At 44.4% G+C, this 25,826-nt stretch overlaps 2 protein-coding genes across 3 annotated transcripts in view; both read left to right on the plus strand.

Annotated features, from left to right (window-relative positions):
- Positions 1-86: 86 nt before the first annotated feature.
- Positions 87-792, plus strand: LOC114893676 (40S ribosomal protein S19-like). Its single transcript, XM_029219349.1, has 3 exons — positions 87-214; position 252; positions 427-792. The coding sequence occupies exons 1-3, from the start codon at positions 87-89 to the stop codon at positions 790-792; spliced, it is 495 nt and encodes a 164-aa protein (XP_029075182.1).
- An 8,808-nt stretch (positions 793-9,600) lies between these two features.
- Positions 9,601-25,826, plus strand: part of DNAJA3 (DnaJ heat shock protein family (Hsp40) member A3) — a 30,903-nt gene continuing 14,677 nt past the window's right edge. The window contains exons 1-5 of one of the 2 annotated variants that reach the window (XM_029222056.1): positions 9,601-9,831; positions 15,670-15,803; positions 21,418-21,501; positions 22,286-22,486; positions 23,473-23,625. In XM_029222056.1, the coding sequence (XP_029077889.1) occupies positions 9,621-9,831; positions 15,670-15,803; positions 21,418-21,501; positions 22,286-22,486; positions 23,473-23,625 (783 nt within the window). In that variant the 5' untranslated portion in view covers positions 9,601-9,620. The remainder of the gene's footprint in view (positions 9,832-15,669; positions 15,804-21,417; positions 21,502-22,285; positions 22,487-23,472; positions 23,626-25,826) is intronic. The other variant, XM_029222057.1, reaches the window with a different exon arrangement.

The following is a 25,826-nucleotide window of genomic DNA, read 5'->3' on the forward strand; positions in this document are numbered from 1 at the left end:
AGTACAGGGACATTCAGACATTATGTATTGTGGTTCAAATATAAATCAACTGTAGACCTAAAACTATAAAATTCTTAGAAGAAAACATGGGGAAAAAGCTTCACAACAACCTTTCCCCTGGCTGGCAGCTTGGAGGCTGCACGATGCCTGGAGTGACTGTAAAAGACGTGGACCAGCAGGAGTTCGTTAGAGCTCTGGCAGCCTTCCTCAAAAAGTCCAGGAAGGGCTTCCCTGGTGGCACAGTGGTTGAGAGTCCACCTGCCGATGCAGGGGACACGGGTTCGTGCCCTGGTCCGGGAAGATCCCACATGCCGCGGAGCGGCTGGGCCCGTGAGCCATGGCCGCTGAGCCTGCGCGTCCGGAGCCTGTGCTCTGCAGCGGGAGAGGCCACAGCAGTGAGAGGCCCGCGTACTGCAAAAAAAAAAGTCCGGGAAGCTAAAAGTCCCTGAATGGGTGGACACTGTCAAGCTGGCCAAGCATAGAGAGCTCTCTCCCTACGATGAGAACTGGTTCTACACACAAGCTGCTTCCACAGCATGGCACCTGTACCTCCAGGGCGGTGCTGGGGTTGGTTCCATGACCAAGATCTATGAGGGGTGTCAGAGACATGGTGTCATGCCCAGCCACTTCAGCAGAGGCTCCAAGAGCGTGGCCCGTCGGGTCCTCCAAGCCCTGGATGGGCTGAAAATGGTGGAAAAGGACCAAGATGGGGGCTTCAAACTAACACCTCACGGACAGAGAGATCTGGACGGAATCGCTGGACAGGTGGCAGCTGCCAACAAGAAGCGTTAGAACAAATGATGCTGGGTTAATAAATTGCCTCATTCGTAAGAAAAAAGAAAAAGCTTCACAACACTGGATTTGGCAATGAATTTTTGGATATGACACCAAAGGTAGAGGCAAAAAAGAAAAAATAGACAGATTGGACTTCATAAGAATTTTTTAAATTTGTGCATCAAAAGACACTGTCAGGGGCTTCCCTGGTGGTGCAGTGGTTAAGAATCCGCCTGCCAATGCAAGGGACACGGGTTTGAGCCCTGGTCCGGGAAGATCCCACATGCCGCGGAGCAACTAAGCCCGTGCTCCACAACTACTGAGCCTGTGCTCTAGAGCCCGTGAGCCACAACTACTGAAGTCCGCACGCCTAGAGCCTGTCCTGTGCTCTACAACAAGAGAAGCCATCGCAATGAGAAGCCCGCGCACCGCAATGAAGAGTATCTTCTGCTCACCGCAACTAGAGAAAGCCCGCGCGCAGCAATGAAGACCCAACGCAGCCAAAAATAAATAAATAAAGTTATTTTTTAAAAAAAGAGAGAGATACTGTCAGCAGAGTGAAAGGCAACCCACAGGGTGGGAGAAAATATCTGCAAATCATAGATCTGATAAGGGATTAATATCCAGAATATATAAAGAACTCCTAAAACTTAACGACAACAAAAAACCTACCTAGGGACTTCCCTGGTGGTCCGGTGGTAAAGAATCTGCCTTCCAATTCAGGGGACAAGGGTTTGATCCCTGACTGGGGAACTAAGATCCCACATGCCGCGGGGCAACTAAGCCTGCGTGCCACAACTATTGAGCTCACGCGCCTCAACAAGAGAGCTCGCGTGCGGCAAACTGCAGGGCCCACGTGCCCTGGAGCCATCCCACTATAACTAGAGGAGAAAACCCCGCATACCACAACTAGAGAGAAGCCTGAACACAGCAGAGACCACGCGCCATAATCTCGACGAAGATCCCGTGTGCTGCAACTAACACCTGACACAGCCAAAAAAATAAGGAAAATAAATTAATATTTTTAAAAAGTTTTAAAGAAAAAACCTACCTAATTTTATTTATTTTTTTCCGGTACGCGGGCCTCTCACTGCTGTGGCCTCTCCCGTTGCAGAGCACAGGCTCCGGATGCGCAGGTTCAGCAGCCATGGCTCACGGGCCCAGCCGCTCCGCGGCATCTTCCCAGACCGGGACACGAACTCGCATCCCCCGCATCGGCAGGCGGACTCTCAACCACTGCACCACCTGGGAAGCCCTAACCTACCTAAAAATGAGCAAAGGACATGATAGATATTGCTCCAAAGAAGATATACACGTGGCCAATTAGTACATGAAAAGATGCTCAACATCACTACTCATCAGAGAAATGCAAATCAAGACTACAATAAGTTAACACTTCACACCCAGTAGGATAGCTACCATCAAAAACAAAACAAAACGAGAAACAAAACCCAGAAAAACAGAAAGTAAGAAACCTTGAAGAGGATTTAGAGTAATTGGAACCCTTGTATGTGCTTGGTGGGAATGTAAAATGGTGTAGACACTGTGAAAAACTTTATGACAGTTCCTTAAAAAATTAAAATAAAACTGCCACATGATCCAAGAATTTCACTTTTGGGTACATACCCAAAAGAATTGAAAACAGAGTCACAAAGAAATATTTGCACGCCTACGTTCATAGCGGCATTATTCACAATAGCTAAAACATGGAAGAATCCAAATGTACATTGATGGATAAGTGGATAATCAAAATGTGGTATATACATTCATTGGAATATTGTTTAAAGTAATTAGCTTTTAAAAAGAAAGACAATTGGGGGGCTTCCCTGGTGGCACAGTGGTTAAGAATCCTCCTGCCAATGCAGGGGACACAGGTTTGAGCCCTGGTCTGGGAAGATCCCACATGCCTTGAAACAACTAAGCCCGTGCACCACAACTACTGAGCCTGCACTCTAGAGCCCGTAAGCCACAACTACTGAGCCCAAGTGCCACAACTACTGAAGCCCTCGCACCTAGAGCCTGTGCTCTGCAACAAGAGAAGCCACCGCAATGAGAAGCCCATGCACCGCAACAAAGAGTAACCCCCACTTGCCGCAACTAGAGAAAGCCCGTGTGCAGCAATGAAGACCCAATGCAGCCAAAAATAAATAAATAAGATAAATTAAAAAAAAAGACAATTGGGAATTCTGTGGCAGTCCAGTGGCTGGGACTCTTCACTTTCCCTGCTGAGGGCCGGGGTTCGATCCCTGGTTGGGGAACTAAAATTCCACAAGCCTCATGGCGCCGCCAAAAAAAAAAAGGAAAGAAAATCTGCAAGATGCAGTTTTCATTAGGCATAGATGAAACTTGAGAACAAAAAGATAAATACTGTACGATTCCATTTATGTGGTACTTGTAGTACTCAAAATCATAGAGATGGAAAGTAGAATGGTGGTTGCCAGGGGCTGGGGGAGGAGGAAGTGGGGAGTTTAATGGGTATAGAGTTTCAGTCTTACAGGATGAAAAGAGTTTGGAGATGGATGGTGGTGATGGTTGCACAAAATTATACATATATTTAATACCACTGAACTGTGCCCTTAAAATAGTTAAGATGTTAAATTTTATTATGTGCATTTTCCCACAATAAAAAAAATATAAATCAACTATACACCCACTGCAAAAGTTCATTGTAAACCTCCCAGATTTGCCTGATGTCACTTCATTGTTATCCCTGAATTACTTGTGTGTTTTTAAATGTACCATTATGTCAGATGGGCCTAAATGGGCACAGTCAGAAAGCGAGAAAGCCTTTAACCCCCAGAGGTAACAAATGGATATGCCATGGGCTAAATCTGGTCTACAGATATGTTTTAGTGGTTCACATGGTGTTTTAAAAATTGGGAAGCTTCAAGAAAGTTTGGATTTCAGATCTCTTGAAAAACTGAAAGATCTGGCAACACTAGGTCCACATCCCTACGTGGCTAAAATGCGCTGGAGCTGACAGCAACTGCCACTTTTAAAAAATATTTATTTATTTATTTATTTATTTATTTGGCTGCGTAGGGTCTTAGTTGAGGCACATGGGATCTTCATTGCCGCATGCAAGATCTCCATTTGGCGTGTGGGATCTTTAGTTGATTACTTTTGGCTGCGCTGGATCTTCGTTGCTGCCCACGGGTTTTCTCTAGTTGCAGCAAGCTGGGGCTACTCTCGATTGGGGTGTGTGGGGTTCTCACTGTCGTGGCTTCTCTAGCTGCGGAGCACAGGCTCTAGGCGCCCGGGCTTCAGTAGTTGTGGCTCGCGGGCCCTAGAGCACAGGCTCAGTAGTTGTGGCACACAGGCTTAGTTGTTCCACGGCATGTGGGATCTTCCTGAACCAGGGCTCAAACCTGTGTCCCCCGCATTGGCAGGTGGATTCTTAACCACTATGCCACCAGGGAAGTCCCAGTCCCTGTGGTCTTATGCACAGCCACTCCACTCTTGTGCTTTACCTGTCTGGTCCTGGCACCTGGGTTTGTGATCCCCTGACCTTCTCTCCCAGGAGAGAAAGAGGCCATGCCCCTGTCTGTGCTGGGTCATGTGACTATTGCCACAAACTGGGGGCTGGTGGAATCAGAGTAGAAGAATGTCAACTTTTCCATTGCCATAGTGATGAACCTGAGCTCCACAGCAGGGGAGACGGAAGGGCCAGAGGGACATCATCAAGGCCCAGAGAATGACCATCTCACGTGTTCCCAGGTCCATTCTGGCTGAGTGATCACTGGAGAATAATTTTAGTAGAGTTCAGAGCTCTAAGGCTGCTGCAGACTTGAGCAGAATAAATTACTTCATGGATTGCAAAGTTGAACTGACAGCCTCCAAGATTCCTTCCAGCCCCTCAGGCCTATGAATTGACAGCTTTGTCTCTTTGCACTCCTAGAAACCCCATTTCACTGTCTGTCTATAAGGACACAGGAAGACACCCCTCTACCTTAAAAGGCAGCCTATCAAAATGTGGATTAGATTTCAATAGGGCGGATGTCTGGTTAGCTTGGTGACTGGCAGGATGATTTCAATTTCACAGGTCCTATTTCCAAGAGTAATTAATAATGAACAAGAATTTGGGAGTCCGTTATAGTGAGGTCCTCATTCTAGAAAACTCAAAACACTTCGTGTAACCAAAGGAAGAGACATCAGCAGAAAGAAAAGGGACGAGCAAGAAGAAAGCAAAAAAGACCACACAAAAGCATTAAAGAGCCGTAGGATGCATCTTTATTTTCAGCTGTGATTCCAAAGAGAGTAATTTTCTGACATGGTGTTCCCTCAATCTTCTGTAAAGTCAGTTGTTTCCATAAATTAGAATTTTTGCAAGAGAGGGAGGCATGAGGCCAGCTTCAGTGCCAATGACAAATTATTTAGATCTAGTTATCTGCCCCTGAAATGGTTGTTTATTAAAATACACAAAGGCACATGTAATTATTTCAGCACAGGAAATGAACAATTAAGCAACAAAATACATTTCAAAAATGGAGAAAAACATGACAGTGCACCTTGTATTATTATTTTGTTGTTTATGGAGGTGTACCCATGTAGTCTTGGGGCTCTGAAGTTTTACTACATCTAGTGATTTGTTCTGCTTTTTTTTTTACAATAACTTGCAAACTATTTATATATATATTTTTTGGCCATGCCGCGTGGTATGCAGGATCTTAGTTCTCCCAACCAGGGATCTAACCTGTGCCCCCTGCAATGGAAGCACGGGGTCTTAACCACTGGACTGCCAGGGAAGTCCCCAAAATATTTTAACAGAAACACAAAATTTAATTTTTGTGGTGATAATTCACAACTAAAGGACATTTCCATAGAAAAGACTGTCATTTACTAAGGTGATGTTTGTGAAGACTCCAAAGACTTCACTTTGGAGTCTACTGATCACCAGGAGATCCACAACTTTATTCTCAGCATCTGTGGTTCTTTTTTTTTCTTTAGGAGTTCCTTTCATTTCTCAGGTTTGTGAAACATTGCTTAAGTTTAAGCCTAGCTTGGGCAGAAGAGTATTTAGCTGGGAGCTGAAACAACTTGTGTTTTTTTTAAAGGGCCTTTTAGGAAATCATTAGCCTGAAAGTCCTGTTAGGAATACCCAGGTGAGCCAGGCAAGGATATAGTTCATCTTCTACTGCAGGAAACTGCACCCACTGCAGAGGTCATGCCTGGGAACATCTGGGTCCCACATTCCACACTCCCTCGGAATTGTCCCATACTCTCTTGGGGAGGAAAGGAAATGCCACAACTAGAGAAATTGTGACCTTGCTTGTATTGCCTCTGAAAGCTTAGGCCCTTCTGCCTTCCTGGGAAGGGCTCCTCACTCATATGGAGAAGGAGCAGCGGTCCCATCATGTAGCCGTGGACTTGGGCAGTCCCATAGTACCTCAGAAGCCCAATGTCCACTGGAAATCACAGGGTAGACCTTCTAGTCTCCCTTTGCCTTCAGCCCAGCACGCTGGAGGACCACACTTAAATTCCCTGCTAGTGCTCCCAGATCTCCCCACCTCAGGAGAGCCAGAAAGGGAGCAGTAGAATAGTAAAATGAGAAGTGCAGACAGGAAGATGCTTGCGAAACTTGTCTGCCTTTTGCAAAACATTTGTTTCTCCTTAAAGCTGAAGTTTTTGGCTTTAGACCAGAGAAGGGGTGGGGCGGGGGGGGGGGAGGAAGCGGGGAAGGAGACCCAGGACATATTTTGCCTGAAAGTGTGGGTAGGTGTCGTCTGTGTGCTCATCCCAGTTTTTAGCCACAGCCTGGGATGGATGCATTTGTGTTCGGTCACAGCTGAAGTCCTTGGGTGATGGTGAAATCATCTGTAGGTGAGGGTGGTAATAAATACTTGCCCTGCCCCTCTCCTTTTGTTGTAAAAAGCAAATGAAATTCTGCATGAGGAAGTGCTTTGTAAACTATCCAGGGTTATATGACTGGGATCTACTGATCACAATTTACCAAGGCTCATGGTTTAAAGAGAAGGGCTCTAGTTTTGCTGTTAAAAGATCTTAGTTCACCCACTCACCAGCTATGTGAACTTGGACAAGTCTTTTCACTTTTCAGAGCTTATTTTGGTGTTATTTTGTGGTGAGGGTGAGAGGTCCATTTGTAAAAATGGGAACAGCCTCTGCCCTACTAACCCACAGGGTTGTGATTGTATCAAGATAGAAAACATGAGAAAGTTCTTTGTGAGCTGGAGACTGTTCTTAGCACAGCCAAAGTTTTCCGATCTCTCCATAGCCACCAATTGCCTGAAATTTGTCCCATCGATATCTCAGGGGTGTTCAGTCCAAGTAATAATAACTCATTATCTTTTTCCCCCAAAACTGCTTCTTTCCTGGGATTTTTAGCTTGGCATGACTATTGTTTGGAGAACATAAAAAAAGCATATTCGTTGTCTCCAAACAACCATCGACTCAAGATGATTCAGGAAGCACAGACCAAGGACCACTGCTGTGGAGATTTCCCAAGCTTTGTAATCTACTCGTTTAGTAACTGTATCATCTCTTGTTTTTCTATGGTGACTAGCAGTGAGAGAAAGCAGGCATAGCCCTAGGCTGCTCTCACCAGGGAGTCTTGCCAGAGGCTTCCGTGTTCTCTCCTGGGCCTTTTTCCCCTCCTTTAGTAGTCACCCTCACCCACTCCATTCCCTATGGCCTCCCCAACAATCAGCCTTCCTGCTATCCCCAAAAACAAGAACACACATCTTCACTGTTAATCACTGTGGGGAAGTAGATGGGGGGAGGGGCTGGTACTAAAATACAAAAAAGTGAGGAAGTTACAAAGCTGACAAAGTTTTCATATTAGTGAGCCCTCCTCTAGTTCCTAACTCACTCTGAGGTGGTAAATGAAAATCCCTTTGGCTCTTGTTCTCAGCTTTTATTCCTGAAAGCTGTACTTCTCATCCAGCACCCTCCCCCCTCCCCTTAGGTTTTGGGATCCCTTTGGGCAAGTAACTGTCTGCGTTCTCCTTGGTGTTCCAGTGCTTAGCATAGAGCCTGGCACATAGGACTGACATATATTGAGCACTTATTATGTGCCAAGTACAGTATGAAGGCTTTACATGGATTATCTCACTCTGTCCTCAGATGATCCTTTGAGGTAATTACTATTATGCCCCATTTTAGAGAAAGGGAACTGAGGGACTTCCCTGGCGGTCTGGTCCAATGGTTAAGACTCCACATTTCCACTGCAGCGGGCACAGGTTCGATACCTGGTCAGGAAACTAAGATTTTGTGTGCCGCGTGGCGCAGCCAAAAAAACAAGAGAAAGGAAACTGAGGCACAGAGAGGTAAAGTAAGTTGTCCAAGGACACACAGCAGAGCTGGGATTCAGTCCCAGGCAGTCTGACTCCACAGCCCATAAGCTTAAGCACTATGCTGGAGACATTTAAATATTAAACAAACTCTTTTCCCCACTTCCCATCCCATGGACAGCCTTTTCCTGTTTCTCTAGAACGTCCCTTGCTCACCTCAGTCCTCTACATTTCCTAGCGCAAACTCTCAACTATTTCTTGCAGTTTACAACAGCCTCATAACTCTTCTTCACTGGACCAGTGGTTTTTAACCTTCTTTCAATTTCAGAGCCTGTGGAGAATTTGATTGATGAAAGCTATGGGTATTTCCCCAGATTTATATCCACATACACAAAAATTTCATGTATAATGGGGGAAGGGGCAAGGAGCACAGACCATCTTAAATTCATCCATGAGCCCTCAGGTTACCTTTCTATTGTTAGGGGTGGTGGCGGTGGGAATGTGAAAGCAGAAACCCCTCTACAGGACTTACCAGGCCAGGTTTATCTTTCCAGCCTCATCTCCAGTCACACACCCCAAGTTTAGAGCGTACAGGGCAAGCACTTTCACATCTGCTTTTGAAGTTCTTGCTGCTTAGAATACTCTTCCCCTCCACCGCTACCTGACACACTTTTCACCAAAGTCCAACTCGAATGTTGCCTCTCAGATGCCTTCCCTGACACCCCAATGCCCCCGACCTATTTGAGAAACTCCTCACCTGTGTGCCTGTAACACTGTTTATACCTACAATAGCACTGATCACATTATCTTAGTTGCCAAGGAGCCTGTCTCTCGACTCATCGTGAGCTCCTCCAAAGTAGGGATGTTATGTCATTCATCATTGCATCCTCAACATTCTAGAACCCGCGGGACACCTAATAGGTGCCCAAAACGTTTATTAAATTCGTTTTCGGGTAGCTCGGCTCACATTCAGCGACCGCCAAGTTCACTACAGGTTTGGAAAAGACAAATACGCTTAGGAGAGAGCTGAGCGATCAAAGTTCTTTTCGTGGGGAATCATCCAGAGGGAGAGTGAGCTTGAGGCCTGGATCTGGGAGTAGGGCAGAGACCGCAGCCGCTTGCGCCGACGCCGGGTGAGTAAGCCTCAAGCAAGGAGACCTAAGACTCAGGGTCAGGAGGAAGGAAGCCGCGCGCTGCATGCTGAGATCTGCGCTACTGACAGCCGCATTGCACGCCGGGGTTTGTAGTCCCGCCCCTTGCCGGGCCCCTCAGACCAGTTACATTAGGCTGCACTCAACCACGCCCTTATACAGATAAGGTACAGTATTGATCGTCCAACACAGAATGACTAGGCTCTTCAAGGTAAGTTACCTATTAGCAGTTTTTAGAGCAAACATCATTTCGGCGTCTGCTACGAAGAAAGCGCATTGGGTGCGGACGCGCACGCGTGCGCCCGGGTGTGTGCGTATGTCTCCCTCACTCCCCCCGCGAGTGAACGCAGCGGGCCCCGCCCCCAGAAGTGCCGGCTCTGCGCGCGTGCGTAATCCGCGTGAGGCCGCCTTGAGCCGGGTGGCGCAGGCGCAGTGTCCCCGGGCCAAGATGGCGGCGCGGTGCTCTACACGCTGGTTGCTGGTGGCCGTGGGGACTCCGCGGCTGCCGGCTGCAGCGGGGAGGGGGGCTCGGCCGCCCATGGGGGGCGTGGTGGGGGCGTCGCTGGGCCGCAGTCTGAGCGTCCCAGCCTTTGCGCCTTCCCTGGGAGCTCGCGGTCCCGGGGCGCTGCTGACATTGAGACCGGGTGTCAGCCTCACAGGTGAGTGCAGGCTCCAGCGCCTGAGTGAGGGGCTCCAAGGCCTGGAAAGGAGTGACTCGCTTCGCTCCGACTACGGCGGTAGCGGGGTGGAGCGTGTCTTCTGATCTACATGCAGAATCAATTGGGGGAGATGGGCCAGCAGGAGGCAGAGAGACCCAAATGGCTACTCAGAGGTGGTAAACGAGGGAGAGCTGCGTGGAGCCTCCGGCGGCGGGGATGAAACGCCCCGCAGCCGTGAACCTTCACCTCTCTGTAAACATTTCTGGAGGCCTGTTTCCGGCCTGCCGCTGCTCTCCTGCCCAATTCCTTTCCCTTCCCTCTACCTTCTAGCCTGTAATGGAAGGGAAGAGGTAACTGCCATTCGGTGAGTACCTGCTCATGGGCTAGCTGGGCACTTTGTGCTTCTTCTTACTTGATGGTAACAACAACCCTGCAAGGTGGGGCTCATCATCCCCATTTTATTTTGTTTTTGTTTTGCGGTAGGCGGGCCTCTCACTGTTGTGGCCTCTCCCGTTGCGGAGCACAGGCTCCGGACGCGCAGGCTCAGCGGCCATGGCTCACGGACCCAGCCGCTCCGCGGCATGTGGGATCTTCCCGGACCGGGGCACGAACCCGTGTCCCCTGCATCGGCAGGCGGACTCTCAACCACTGCGCCACCAGGGAAGCCCCATCATCCCCATTTTAAAGAGTGGGGAACTGAGGTTCTAGCAGAGCAGTTGACCCGCCCAAGGTCATAAAGTTAAATAAGGAGAGTTGTCCCAAATCCAGAGCTGTTCTTCCATAGCTTACGCTCTCCACCACATGGTGTAAATTGAAGGACATACTGTTTTTTAGAAGTCCCTTTTGATTGACATATATACACTAATATGTATAAAGTAGATAACTAATAAGAGCCTGCTGTATAAAAAAAATTCAAAAATAAATTAAAGAAGTTCTTATGTTGGTCAGTGATGCAAACTAATATATATTGAGCACTTACTATGCACCAGGCATGGATCATTTCCATGTAATAAACACTGCTATTAATTCTGTTTTATAGATTAAAAAATTGAGGCTTAGATGTTAACTTGAAGAACGTCGCAAAGCTAGAAAGTAGTTGAGCCTTGTTTCAAAACCTGCTGCTTTCTTAATTGCTGGAGGTGATGTTGAATTAGTATATATTAATCCTTTTAAGTGTTTAGCTATGATGGTTTCTTATGCTGTGTGTTGGGTGACTTCCCTTATAGTGAGATAAGGAAGGAAGGAGGAAACAGTGAACAACCAACGATGTGCCTGGATTGTGCTAGATGTTTGTGTTCCCTAGAATTTGTGCAAATGATATTTAAACTATAAACTTACAAAGATGATTAATTAGAGGATCCTGGCAAGGTAATTTACACAAGATAATTTCCTATTGAGATCCAATTTTTAATGCTTACATAAAAGCCAGTAATTAAAGTATCAGTAATTGTTATTACCTTGTACAGTGAACACTACTCCAGTAATGTGTGTGCGACCTGGGTGGATTATTTAATCCTTTTGTGCCTCTCATTCCTTAATTGAAAATTTTTTTATTTACAGGTATTTATTGAGGACTTGTCATATGCTAGGTACTGTTCTAGGTACAGGGGATACAGCAGAGAACAAAGAGATTGGATGTGGTTTTGGTCAGAATGGTCCCATTTTTTTTTTTTTTTTTTTTTTGCGATAGGCGGGCTTCTCACTGTTGTGGCCTCTCCCGTTGCAGAGCACAGGCTCCGGATGCGCAGGCTCAGCGGCCATGGCTCACGGGCCCAGCTGCTCCGCGGCATGTGGGATCTTCCTGGACCGGGGCACGAACCCATGTCCCCTGCGTCGGCAGGCGGACTCTCAACCACTGAGCCACCAGGGAAGCCCCAGAATGGTCACATTTTTAAATTCTGTTCCTGCCACCTATATTTCCTCATGGATGGATGGAGCAGTAGTCTGCCCAGGTTTCCTCAGGATAATTTGGATTGATGTCATGCTGTATTTCTCAGTATGAGCAAAAGTGGTCGTTTTTAGGTTTTGCCAACGTTTCCTAATGTCAGGGTTGTTGTGAATAGAATTTGACTACATCTTTGTGCTCAATTACTAATTCCTTAGATACCTATTAAGCTAAATTAGTTCATATCACATTTGTCCAGGTTTGGGAACATTTTTTGATAATTGTGTATGTGTATGTGTGAGAGACAGACAAGCACAAAGTACTGAGCCTGGCATGGGGTGATTACTAAGGAACTGCAGTCAGCTGTCCTTTTCCCCAAGTGAGCCCAGCGCCCACAATGGGCATGTTTTGTAACAGGTGTTGAACACCTGTGAGAGGTGGCATCCTTCAAGGTGCACTGTTACCACATCTAAGGTCATCATCTCAGCTCCCAAACGTTGGTGTGTGATCTCATCTTAAATCCAGCATTACAGTTAGATGATGTAAAAACAACACTTTATTTAAAAAATTTATTTATTTATTTATATTTGGCTGCATTGGGTCTTCGTTGCTGTGCGCAGGCTTTCTCTAGTTGCAGCAAGCGGCGATTACTCTTCGTTATGGTGCGCAGGCTTCTCATTGCAGTGGCTTCTCTTGTTGTGGAGCACGGGCTCTAGGCTCATGGGCTTCAGTAGTTGTGTCATGCGGGCTCAGTAGTTGTGGCTCGTGGGCTATAGAGTGCAGGCTCAGTAGTTGTGGTGCACGGGCTTAGTTGCTCTGCGGCATGTGGGATCTTTCTGGACCAGGGGTTGAACCCGTGTCCCCTGCATTGGCAGGTGGATTCTTAACCACTGCGCCACCAGGGAGGTCCCTAAAAACAACACTTTAAATCTGACTTTTTCTCCCAGAATGGAAGGTAGTTATTTCACATCTTCTCCCAGAGTGGAAGGTTGGCCATTCTTGGAATGACTTGGAAGCTAATCCTGTTCTGGGTTGTTCTAAAATGGGCAAGACATTTATTGGTCTATCTCGGGGGAAAATGTGTCTATTAAGTGAACTCTTGCCAATCATTGATGCCTTTGGGATAATGTCAAGTCATCAAACTTGTGCTAGTTAAATGTACTTGTCTTTATGTGCAGTTGTGCACATTACTGTCTCCCGTTCTAACCCAAGCCTGAGTTCTCTTCTCATGATGTAGAAGCTGCAGCTTCCAGAACCTTTGCCACTACCAGCCTCTGCCTTCTGGATTGGAAGGGGTGGGGGAAACAGGCAGGATAAGTCAAGGTAACCCCTCAGTCCTGGAGTGAAGCGGGGGTTGAGTATGGGAGCACTGAGAAACTAGCTCTGCTGTTTTTCTCAAATCTGACCAGGTAAAGATGGCAGTGGTCTCTGCCTCTCCTACACTGTCTACTTTTCATATTCCAGGAAATCTAGGGTGCAGCAACAGAAAACAAGTATGGAGGATACTGAAAATACGGATTTACTTTCTGCTTCTGATTTTATCATTCGTTCTGACCATTCCTACTTATTCTCCTGATTTTCCTTTTTCTTGCCCCCTTCCTGGATATGCTCCACACCCTGGGTTGTCTTTTGTGTATACATGAATTTTAAGTTGTCTCCCAATCCTTGTTGTTGTTGTTTGAGAGCTCTTTCTCATGCAAATCTGATCAGTTCTCGGTTTAATGCTTGCAGTGACTCCCTATTGCCCTCAGGATAAAATCCAGACTCCTTAGCATACTCAGAGGCCCTTCTGTTTATTCCTAGGCCCTATTAATTATCATCCTCATCAACATCTGTAACCACCCCTCTACCACCACCACCACCACCAAACACACACACACACACACACACACACACACACACACACACACTCGAATCTCTAGTTATATCATAGTACCTGCAGTTACACAAGGACTTTCTCTCTCTAAACCAAAGGTGATCATATGATGTAGTTGCTGAATGGAGCACTTTTGAAAGCAAAAGGGGATGCTATTGCAAACAGTGCCAGGACTACAGGCATAAATCTGGATGGATTCCAGCCCTCCTTAGCTAGGCTAATTTCTGCAGCTTAACAGCAGGTGCCTTAGAAGACCTCTGAATTTCTGAGATTGGGTTTACTGGTTCTCACCTGGGGATGATTTTACCCTCCAGGAGACATCTGGCAACATCTGCAGTTTTAGTTACCAGTTTGGGGTTGGGGGGTGCTACTGATAACTAGTTGGCCAGGGATGCTGCTAACACATCCTACAATAAATACATAGGTATGTTAGGCTATAAATAGATAACATAGGGCTGCCATAACTAAGTACCACAGACTAAGTGGCTTAAAAAAATAGAAAATTATTTTTTCACAGTTTGGGAAGCTATAAAATTCCAAGATCAATGTTTCGGTAGGGTTGTCTTTAAAGACCCCCATCTCCAAATACAGTCATGTTCTGCAGTGCTGGGGGTTAGGACTTCAACATGTGAATTTGGGAGGGAGGACCCAATTCAGCCCATAACAGCCCCCCCACCTCCCCCTCCCACGAGGAACCTGATCCCGTTGTCAACAGTGTGGAGGCTGAGAGACTCTGGCTAGGTGACCCTTTTGTGTATTCTCACTCTGTGTCCCTGTGTGCTAATATCACTTCACACACTGCCTCCCACACACCCCTGCTGGGCGGTAAGCTCCTCGAGGGCACTGGCTTAGACTTGTATCCTCATTGCCTAGTACAGTATTAAGATCGTGCTGTGTCCCCTGCGAGGAGCCCAGTGCCTGGCAGGTATGTTTGCTGAATGAATGAGTGGTGAATCTAGAAGCTTCTCCTTGGCAGGGGAACCTTTGACTTAAAAACCTGGAGCTGCCTCATGATCCTCATTTTCTTTTGTGGCCCTGCCCTCTCTTTTGCAATAACTTGGCCCCTTCTGCTCCCAGCCCTGCCCTCCCCATCTTCAGTTGTCACAGGATAGGTTGGGGGTTAGGAGGCAGGTTGTAGAGCAGCTCTCCCCCCTTCACTTGGTGACAGTCCAGTTGGCTCGCTGCTCCATACAGAGGACAGTTGAGTAGATGTGTCTGTCAGCCTTTCCTCCCAGCTTCTGATGCAGGAGGCCTGAAAGGAGGGCAGGGCATGGAGGCGGGGCTACCATGTGCTTTGATCCCTTTTGGGTTGTCTGCTCTGGGGTAAACAGAGGTTCTGGCACAGGGCCGTTTAACCTTGTGTGTCTATATATATGTATTGTTTTTAGGGGAGGGGTCGATGCTTTCAAAGAGATCTGTGACTCTAAAGACCAAGAACCATTTATTTAGCACAGTGTTTCTCAAATTGAGTGTGCCACAGAATCATCAGCTGGAGGGCTTGTTAGACACAGCTTGCTGGACCCCACCTCCAGAGTTTTGGATTCAGGTTTGGGTGGGGCCTGAGAATTTACATTTCCAGCAAGCTGATGATGCTGCTGGTCCAGGGACCACACTCTGAAAACCACCCCATAAGCAGATATCCAAGGTTGCATGGTGGAGGGAAAGAACCTGGGAGTTGTTAAGCTTTAAGTGAGACAAGGCCTATGTGAACACTTGGCATATGGTGGGTGCTCGGCCAGCTGTGTAACAGGAGAGCTTTGTTCCTTTTCAGTCATCCCCAGGTGCAGCCCCCATCTGGGGGTGGTTCCTTTAGAGGTATAATGAGGCTACAGCCCTAGTGTAATCCAGCAGAATCAGCCCCACCCAGCACTCTGTTTTTTGTAGACTCTGTTTACAGTGGCTTTAGCTGTTTTTGAAGTGCAGTGAGTTTGGTCCCCAGGGGGCTTGGAGGAGAAGAGGCCCTAAAGCTGTGACCTCTTTGCTCCTTCACAGGTATAGCCTGGCTGGTTGTTTGCTCACAATTTCCTTTTGTTGAGTACATTCCCAGAGTGATTTTCTTTCCTTTTTTCTTTTTTAGGAGTAAAAAGTTACCCTTTTCTTTGTACTGCCTCCTTCCACACGAGTGCCCCTTTGGCCAAAGAGGATTATTACCAGATATTAGGAGTGCCCCGAAGTGCCAGCCAGAAGGAGATCAAGAAAGCTTATTACCAGGTCTGTATGGAAGATTTTACAGACGAGACTGCAGAAGGGATGCTGTGGATGTAGTGTGACCCTGACGGGTGCAGTGTGTGTGCCCGTACCTGTCGGTTGTGTGCAGCCGAGAGTGTGGAATGAGATGGTAAAGATGGGCTCTGCTGGACCATGTTCCTCAAGTGCATGAGGCCACACTGGTTAATGCTGTAGAAAAAAGGAGTCAGAACCAGAGATTAAAAAAAAAAAAAAATCTTGGGCTTCCCTGGTGGCGCAGTGGTTGGGGGTCCGCCTGCCAATGCGGGGGACGCGGGTTCGTGTCCCGGTCCGGGGGGATCCCGCATGCCGTGGAGTGGCTGGGCCCGTGAGCCATGGCCGCTGAGCCTGCGCGTCCGGAGCCTGTGCTCCGCAATGGGAGAGGCCACGGCAGTGAGGGGCCTGCGTACCGCAAAAAAAAAAAAAAAACAAAACTTTTTCCAGGGCTGTTTTTGTACTTAAATCTCTTCTGTATCTTCTGAGTCAGTAGGTGTGCTGCTCTAAGTTTTAGGTACTCATTCTTTGCATTTAGATAAAAGTTTATGGGTTTAGAATTATTTCATTTTTTTAACCCATCATCCATATCCCGGAATGTATTGGGCTGATTAGTAAAGTGGCATGTGAGTTATCTAGACCTGTGGTTTCCAGGCTTTTGCTCTGATGAACACAATCAAAATAAAAAAAAAATTAAAGACCAAGGGCACTGATGTAGGAATGCTAGCTTTTGTATTTTGCCTAATATAGGTGTTAAAAATAATCAAGTACAATCTATTAATGTCATTTGATGAAAGAAAGAGCACTTTAACACCATAAACATAGGAAAGCCATATCAGAATAAAGAAGATTAAAAAAAATTTTTAACATCTTTAATGGAGTATAATTGCTTTACAGTGGTATGTTAGTTTCTGCTTTATAACAAAGTGAATCAGTTATACATATACATATGTTCCCATCTCTTCAAGAAGATTAAAATTTAATAAAATTAATAAATACAATTTAAATTTTAAAAATTACTGGGAGTTCCCTGGTGGTCTGGTGGTTAGGATTCGGCACTTTCACTGCCGTGGCCTGGGTTCAGTCCCTGGTTGGGGAACTGAGATCCCGCAAGCTGAGCGGCGCGGCCAAAAAGAAAAAAAACTTTTTTTAAAGCCAAATACTGATCAAGACCAGACCTTATAGCTTGGATAGCTACTTTCTTCTCTTACTTTTTTTTTTTTTTTTTAAGGGTGCAGTTCACTGGTTTTTAGTATATTCACAGAGTTGTATAACCATCACTACAATCAATTTTAAAACATTTTCATACCTCAAAAAGAAACCCCACACCATAAGCCCTTATTCCCCATTCTCCTCTGCCCTTGAAATTGCTAACCTACTTTCTGTCTCTATAGATTTACCTATTCTGGACACTTCATAGAAATGAAATGTGATATGTGGACTTTTGTGACTGGTTTGTTTTACTTTATTTTTCTGGCCACGCCATGTGGCATGTGGGATCTTAGTTCCCTGATCAGGGATCTAACCTGCACCCCCTGCAGTGGAAGCGCAGAGTCTTAACCACTGGACTGCCATGGAAGTCCCATGGTTTCTTTTACTTTAGAATAATGTTTTCCAGGTTCATCCATGTTGTAACATGCAGCAGTACTTCATTCCTTTTAGTGGTCAAATAATATTCCATTGCATGGATATACTGTGTTTTATTTATTCATCATTTGATGGATATTTGGATTGTTTCCACCTTTTTGTTATTATGAGTAATGCTGCTATGAACATTCCTCTGTAAGTTTTGTGTAGACTTATACTTTCATTTCTCTGGGGCATATACATATACCTAGGAGCAGACTTGCTGGGTCAATTCATAGCAATTCCGATTGCCATGTTTAACATTTTGAGGAACAGCCAGGCTATTTCTTTTTTTTCTTTTATTGAAATATAGTTGATTTACACTGTTGTTAGTTTCAGGTGTACAGCAAAGTGATTCAGTTATACATAAATATATATATATCTATTCTTTTTCAGATTCTTTTCCCTTACAGGTTATTACAAAATATTGAGTATAGTTCCCTGTGCTATACAGTAGGTCCTTATTAGTTATCTATTTTATATATCGTAGTGTGTATATGTTAATCTCAAACTCCTAATTTATCCCTCCCTCTCCCCTTTCCCCTTTGGTAACCATAAGTTTGTTTTCTATGTCTGTGAGTCTACTTCTGTTTTGTAAATAAGTTCATTTGTATCTTTTTTTTTAGATTCCACGTATAGGTGATATCATGTGATATTTGTCTTTCTCTGTCTGACTTACTTCACCTAGTATGATAATCTCTAAGTCTATCCATGTTGCTGCAAATGGCATTATTTCATCCTCTTTTTATGACTAATATTCCATTATATATATATAAGCCATATCTTCTTTATCCATTCATCTGTCAGTGGACATTTAGGTTGCTTCCATGTCCTGGCTATTGTAAATAGTGCTGCAGTAGACGTTGGGGTTTATGTATCCTTTTGAATTATAGTTTTCTCTGGATATATGCCCAGGAGTGGGATCCCTGGATCATATGGTAACTCTGTTTTTAGTTTTTTAAGAAACCCCCATACTGTTGTCCATAGTGGTTGTACCAATTTACATTCCCACCAGCTGTGTAGGAGGGTTCCTTTTTCTCCACACCTTCTCTAGCATTTATTTTTTGTAGACTTTTTGATGATGGCTATTCTGACCAGTGTGAGGTGATACCTTATTGTAGTTTTGATTTTCATTTCTCTAATAATTAGCAACGTTGAGCATTTTTTCATGTGCCTGTTGGCCATCTGTATGACTTCTTTGGAGAAATGTTTATTTGGATCTTCTGCCCATTTTTTGATTGGGTTGTTTGTTTTTTTGATATTGAGTTGTATGAGCTGTTTGTATGTTTTGGAAATTAATCCCTTGTCAGTTGCATCGTTTGCAAATATTTTCTCCCATTCTGTACGTTGTCTTTTCATTTTGTTTAGTTTCCTTTGCTGTTCAAAAGCTTTTAAGTTTAATTATTTCCCATTTGTAGATTTTTTTTTCTTTTTTTTTGCGGTACGCGGGCCTCTCACTGTTGTGGCCTCTCCCTCTCCACCGCGCCACCAGGGAAGCCCCATTTTTGTTTTTATTTCCATTACTCTAGGAGACGGTTCCAAAATGATATTGCTGCGATTTATGTCAAAAAGTGTTCTGCCTATGTTTTCCTCTAGGAGTTTTACAGTGTCCAGTCTTACATTTAGGACTTCAATCCATTTTGAGTTTATTTTTGTGTATGGTGTTAAAGAATGTTCTAATTTCATTCTTTTACACGTAGCTGTCCAGTTTTCCCAGCACAACTTATTGTATATTGTATACACAACTTATTGTATATTCTTGCCTCCTTTGTCATAGATTAATTGACCATAGGTGTGTGGGTTTATTTCTGGTGCCAGACTATTTCAAGCAGGCTGCACTGTTTTAGATTTTCACCAGTGGTGTGTGAAGGTTCAAATTTCTCCACATCCTCGCAAACACTTGTTATCTGTCTTTTTGATTCAAGCCACCCTAGTGAGTGTGAAGTGGTATCTCACTGTGGTTTTGATTTGCTTTTCTGTGGTGGCTAATGATGTTAAGCACCTTTTCATGTGATTTTTGGCCATTTGCTGCATGTGTATTAGATCCTTTGCCCATTTTTAAATTGAGATATCTTTTTATTTACTGGGTTGTTAGGGAATGAGGAAAGACTTGGGGATAGGAAGCAGAGATCCTGTCTTGGGATAGTGAATAGTGTGTCTCTTGAGCTGGAAGGTAAGGTACCTGATACAAGGGTGGGAGAAGATTGGAGAGATGGAGCCTGGTGCCAACTTAAGGGGGCATGTGAGGCCCTTAGCAAGTACTAGAGATTTAATTTAAGAGAGAGTAGGGAACCATCCAGGTTTTTAGGTGTGGAAGTAAATAGATCAGGTAAAGCTGTGTAATTTACATTCTTTTTTTTTTTTTTGCGGTACGCGGGCCTCTCACTGTTGTGGCCTCTCCCGCTGCAGAGCACAGGCTCCGGACGTGCAGGCTCAGCGGCCATGGCTCACGGGCCCAGCCGCTCCGCAGCATGTGGGGTCTTCCCGGACCGGGGCACGAACCCATGTCCCCTGCATCAGCAGGCAGACTGTCAACCACTGCGCCACCAGGGAAGCCCTAGCTGTGTAATTTAAAACCGGAAATTTAGAAAGTAGGCTTTATGGAGCAATAACTGGGGTCAGACATTGATAAAAGCTTTTCATGTGTTACATCATTTAATCCTCATGGCAAAAGACTTGGCGAGGTTATGACATGCAGCTGAGGCCACACAGTCAATAAGTGGCATACATAAGACTAAAACACAGGTCTTTCTGACTGCAAAAGGCCTCTCATTTCCTTGTGCTGATCTCATGAGTATATCAGCATATCTTGCCCTGGCCTGGAACTAGCCTTGTGGCCCACCGTGATCTACTGCCCTACCTTGAGGGCGCCCTTCTGGCTGAGCACTCAGCCTCTGATGTCCTTCCACATGCTGGTGTGAGGACCAGCATGTCCAGCAGCAAAGTGAGCAGCCAGTTGCCAGCAGTGGTGGAGCCAGACGTCTCCTGAGTCGCTTTCAGCTTTAGGATTCTGTGCCCTCCTCACCCTCCATCAGGGTGACCCAGACTTGGAAGGCATCGGTAGCTGCAGCAAACATAGTGAACACCTACAAAGGTGTCACACAGCACTGCTAAGCATGGCCAGGAAGAAACCTTCATTTAGAGCTGCTCAGCTCGCCTGTGTGCTCTGGACAGCCAAGGGAGATCTTGTTTTGTTTTTTAATATTTAAATCTGTGTTTTTAGTAGGTAATATATTCCCCTGGTTCAGAAATCAAAAAGTACAAAGGAGTGAACAGTGAGAAGTCTTCCTCCTTCCTATTCGTCCACATCCCTCCTGGAGCAGTCAGTGTTTTCAGCTTAGTGTATGTTCTAACTAATTTATACAACAGGTACAGCTATTTATCTATCCAGTTATTTTTCTCTCTTTTTATATAGATGGTAGTCTACCAGATACACTGTTTTGCATCTTTCACAAAGGTGCTCAAGTTCTAAAGAATTCGTTTTTTTTTTGTTAGAGATTTGTTGTGGTTGAAAAATGTGTACACACCTCAGATTTGAAGAGATAGTTTTATTTATTTATTTATTTCTCTTTCTCAAAATTCAGTTTGTCATTTTGTAATAAACTTTTGATCAAATTTGAAAGCTGAACACAATGTGTATGTTCTTAATTCTGGCTGTGCTTTGCTTTTAGTTTGTTTTTATTGAGGTATAATTGACATGTTAGTTTCAGGTGTACAACATAATGACTCAACATTTGCATACACTGAAATGATCATCATTTCTAGAGAAGCCCATGTGCCACATAGATCTGTGCCAGATCTAACTAGATCATCTAGTTAGAGATGGTTTATTTTAAAGTCTTAAACCTTGTTTTAAGAATTGCTATTGGTTGTAAAGTCTCAGACAACTGCTACAAAGGAGGTGAGGTGTAACTGGTATCTGGGGTTCAGTTTTAGGAATCATCTTGTGTCCATAGTAATTTACCATTTCCTCCCTTAGCTCGCCAAGAAATATCACCCAGACACGAATAAGGATGATCCCAAAGCCAAGGAGAAGTTCTCCCAGCTGGCAGAGGCCTATGAGGTAATGCAGCCCACCGGTGTGTGCAGTCACTGTCATTCCGCTGTGTGTGTGCATCAGAGCTCGCTGCCCAGGGCAACCGCTGTGTCAGAAGGTCCAGTGGGAAGGCTGTGTTCCCCACGAGATAACCTCGTTGAAGGAAAAAAAAAAATTCCCAGATCCAAAATTTTCACATTAGATCTAACTTGGAATCTCATCAAAGAACAGGATCCAATAATCTGTGTTAACAGAGCTCCCTCCACTCGGACTTGTAGCTGGGTCTCGGAACTCCTTGTCAGAGTAAACGGTTTTGTGCCTATTTGATGACCCCTCCCACCCCCAACTTAGGGCATCACTGTCTGGTGGGGATGGTGGGTGTTGTAAAAGTAGACCACCACTGCCCTAGAGGAATGTAGAATGTAATCAGGGGGACGAAGCGGACGTGAAACAGCCACTGAGCATTGCAGAATTAAGTGAAAGCGGACCTCCTTCCTGGACTTCGGCCGTGCTGAAGGGGTTCAGGATATGTAGGATATCCTACGTCTGCTCTTTGTGTGTGTGTGTGTGCGTGCGCAAGTGTGCGTCCCCCCGACCATTCGAGAATAAGTCGCAGACGTGGTGTCTCTCTATCCCTAAGTACTTCTGTGTGTATTCACTAAGAACAAGAACATTCTTTTCCATAACTTCAGTACAGCTGTCAAGATTAGGAAATTTTATGTTGATTCAATACCACTGTCTGTGCTTGGTGTGTGTGTCCCTGGACCTTGGGAGACTCAGGAGCACCTGACTGCTGTGCCTTTCACGGTAGGTCCTGAGTGATGAAGTGAAGAGGAAGCAGTATGACACCTATGGCTCTGCTGGCTTCGATCCTGGGGCCGGCAGCTCTGGGCAGAGCTACTGGAAAGGAGGCCCCACTGTTGACCCTGAGGAGCTCTTCAGGAAGATCTTTGGGGAGTTCTCATCCTCCTCTTTTGGAGACTTCCAGAGTGTGTTCCATCAGCCCCAGGAGGTAAGCATCTCATTTTGAAGAATCATTCAAATTTTAGCTGCCAAGTGTGATGCAAACGGATTTTACCAATTCTTTTTCTCAAAGAAAAAGCTAAGGCAGCTTAAATGGGATGATTTGGAGGCAGCCATCTTGGTAGGAAATGGTTCCAGTATTTGAAAAATCATATAATAATGTGTACATACAGTTTTACTATATTCTTACAGTTGCTTAATCCGGCAACACCTAAGGCTCTGAGTCCATAGTTAGAGTGTGAATATTTTATCTAGAGCCTGCCTCATTATTCTAGGAGAGCTCAATCCAAGTCCTGCCTCTTCCATATTTATGTCTTGTTTCAGACATTATCAGAATTGAAGAGAGAGGGGAGTTGTTTTATGATGTGAGTTATGATTGTGGATCGTTTGAGTTGTTAGTAAGGACCATGTACAAATATTTTCTGTGAGCATTTTCAGTTTGTTGAAAAGCACATTTTCACTTAAATATTATCTCTTAAAAATTCTGAGGACTAGGGCAGAATCAGTTGAGTCCCATCTATTCTTGCTTGATAAAGTACAAGTAAGTTAAAAAGTAAAGTAACTAGGGGAACAGATGAATTGGTGGAGCATAGGATTTTTAGGGCAGTGAAAATACTTTGCATGATACTATAATGAGGATACATGTTATTATACATTTGTTCAGACCCATAGAATATCCAAAACCAAGAGTGAACCCTAATGTAAACTGTGGGCTTTGGATGATTATGTTGTGTCAATGTAGGTTTATCCTTGATAAAATAAATACCGTTCTGGTGAGTGATGTTGATAACAGGGAATGCTGTGCATGTGTGGGGGCAAAGGTATGTGGGAAATCTCTATACCTTCTTCTCAATTTTGTAAACCTAAAACTGCTTTAAAAAATAAAGTCTTTAAAAGAAAAAGTAACTGTAAACTGCTGGGCAGTGTTCTCCCTTACTTTAAGAGAGATAACAGGCGGTCCCTTGATTTCTTTAGTACATCATGGAGTTGACATTCAATCAAGCTGCCAAGGGTGTCAACAAGGAGTTCACCGTGAACATCACTGATACCTGTGAGCGGTGTGATGGCAAAGGGAACGAGCCCGGCACCAAGTTGCAGCACTGCCACTACTGCGGTGGCTCTGGCATGGTGAGCGTGAGGCCGAGGCCCTGGCCTCCCACCTCTTGCCCCCTTCTTGCTCCCCTCCACCACTCCTCTTTTCTGTGCTCCAATGGACCTAGGGCTTTGAGAGCTCATAACTAGGTGGGACTGTTTTATCTAGAATCTTCTGCATTTTCCCAGCAGTGCTCTGTCCTAATCAACAATACAGAAGAAGCAATGAAACTCTGCTGTCTTCTCTGAAAATACATTGTGGGGTATTTTGGTAATTTGAACCTGGGGTAGGGGAGGGGGACTTAAATTTTGCTTGAAGTGTGATCATTTTTTTCTTTTTGGTAAGTTTCAGGTATAACTCAAACTTATAGAATAGTATGAAGAACCACTCCCTTACTCCTTCTACCCAGCTTCACCAATTGTTAACATTTTGTCCCATTTGCTTTGTCATTTGTGGTGTGTACATATGTGTGTGTGTGTGTGTATGTATGTGTGTGTGTATATATATATATATTTTTTTTTTTTGGCTGCGTGGGCTCTTTGTTGTGGCACATGGGCTTCTCTAGTTGTGGCATTTGGGCTCTAGAGTGCACAGGCTCAGTAGTTGCAGCACACGAACTTAGTTGTGGTTTGTGGGATCTTAGTTCCCCAACCAGTGTTCGAACCTGGGCCCCCTGCATTGGGAGTGTGGAGTCTTAACCAGTGGACCACCAGGGAAGTCCCTATGGTATATAGTTGCTAAGAGCAAGAATATTCTTTTACGTAACCACAGTAAGTTGTCAAAATCAGGAAGTTTAATGTTGACACGATACCATTATCTGTACAATTCAGATTTTTTCAGTTGTCCTTATAATGTTCTTTTTTTCCACAAGCCCAGTATCCAGTCTGTGATCTTGCATAGTATCTGGTTGTCATATCTTTTGTCTCCTTTAATCGGGAATGACTTCTCAGTCTTTCTTTTATGACAACTGACATTTTTTAGGATTACAGACCTGCTTTGTAGGATGTCCCTCATTTAGGTCATCTGATGTTTTATCCTGATAAAATTCAGATTATGCATTTTTTGCAGAAACACCAGACATGTAGTGCCCTTTTCATGGATCATGTCAGGAGTCATGAGGTGTCAGTTTGTCTCATTAGTGGTGATGTTACATTTGTTCACAGTCAGTTAAGGTAGTGTCCACCGGGTTTCTTCATTATAAAGTTTATTATTTTTCCCATTGAAATTAACAAGGAAGTTGTGAGGTACCTTGACACTATATAAATATCCTGTCCCTCATCAAACTTATACCCAGTAGTTACAGCGTCCATGGATCAGTCTTGCCTAAATCAGGGATTATTGTGACTGTTGCTAAATGGTGATTTTCTTTTTTGTTTTTTAAGGTTTTTTTTGGAATTTTTGAATTTTATTTTATTTATTTTTTATACAGCACATTCTTATTATCTTTTTTATACATATTAGTGTATATATGTCAATCCCAATCTCCCTAAATGGTGCTTTTCTGATTGCAACATCCCTTCTTTGTTTATTGTCATTCTACTGAAAGGAAGAGCTTTCTCTTCTCCATTTATTTATTCATTCTTTCATTCATATCAGTATGAACTCATGGATTCTTATTTTATTCACTGAGCTGTCGTTAGTATTACTTACTTGGATGCTCAAACTGTCCCTGACTTGGCCTGTGGAAGTGTCTTCTGGCTGGCTCCTGTATTCTTTTGATGTGTCCCCATCATTCCACTGCGCCACCAGGGAAGTCCCTGCCTCAGTCTTCTTATGGCCACGGTATTCCTTTATATGGACACATCACCGCTTGTTTAGGCAGGCCCCTGTTGCTGGATGCCTAGGTGGTTCTTATTTTTTTCATGTTATAGACAACGGATACCTTTGAATAGTGTCATTCCTCATATTCATTTTTTGAATATACAGGTATCTATTACGTGTGAAGTAGAATATCTTTTCTAAGATTTGAGAGCCATTGTTTTTTTGCATGTATTCCATCTTTTGTCCTTCTTTGTATTGAGTAATTGGTCTTTTTCTTATTCATTTGTAGAAGCCCTTTATAAATTAATTGAATTAGTCCTTTGCCAATGATTTTAGTTGTATTTGTCTTTGAATATATTTTTGCCTATTTGTATATAATTTTCAACGTTCAGAATCATACATGCAATTTTTCCCTTTTTTCATTTATTATAATGAAAGCATTTTTCCATATCTTTGAATATTTTTAAACATGCTT

This window comes from Monodon monoceros, unplaced genomic scaffold, assembly GCF_005190385.1.
Source record: "Monodon monoceros isolate NGI ecotype Baffin Bay Population unplaced genomic scaffold, NGI_Narwhal_1 Super_Scaffold_13, whole genome shotgun sequence".
Lineage (NCBI taxonomy): Eukaryota > Metazoa > Chordata > Mammalia > Artiodactyla > Monodontidae > Monodon > Monodon monoceros.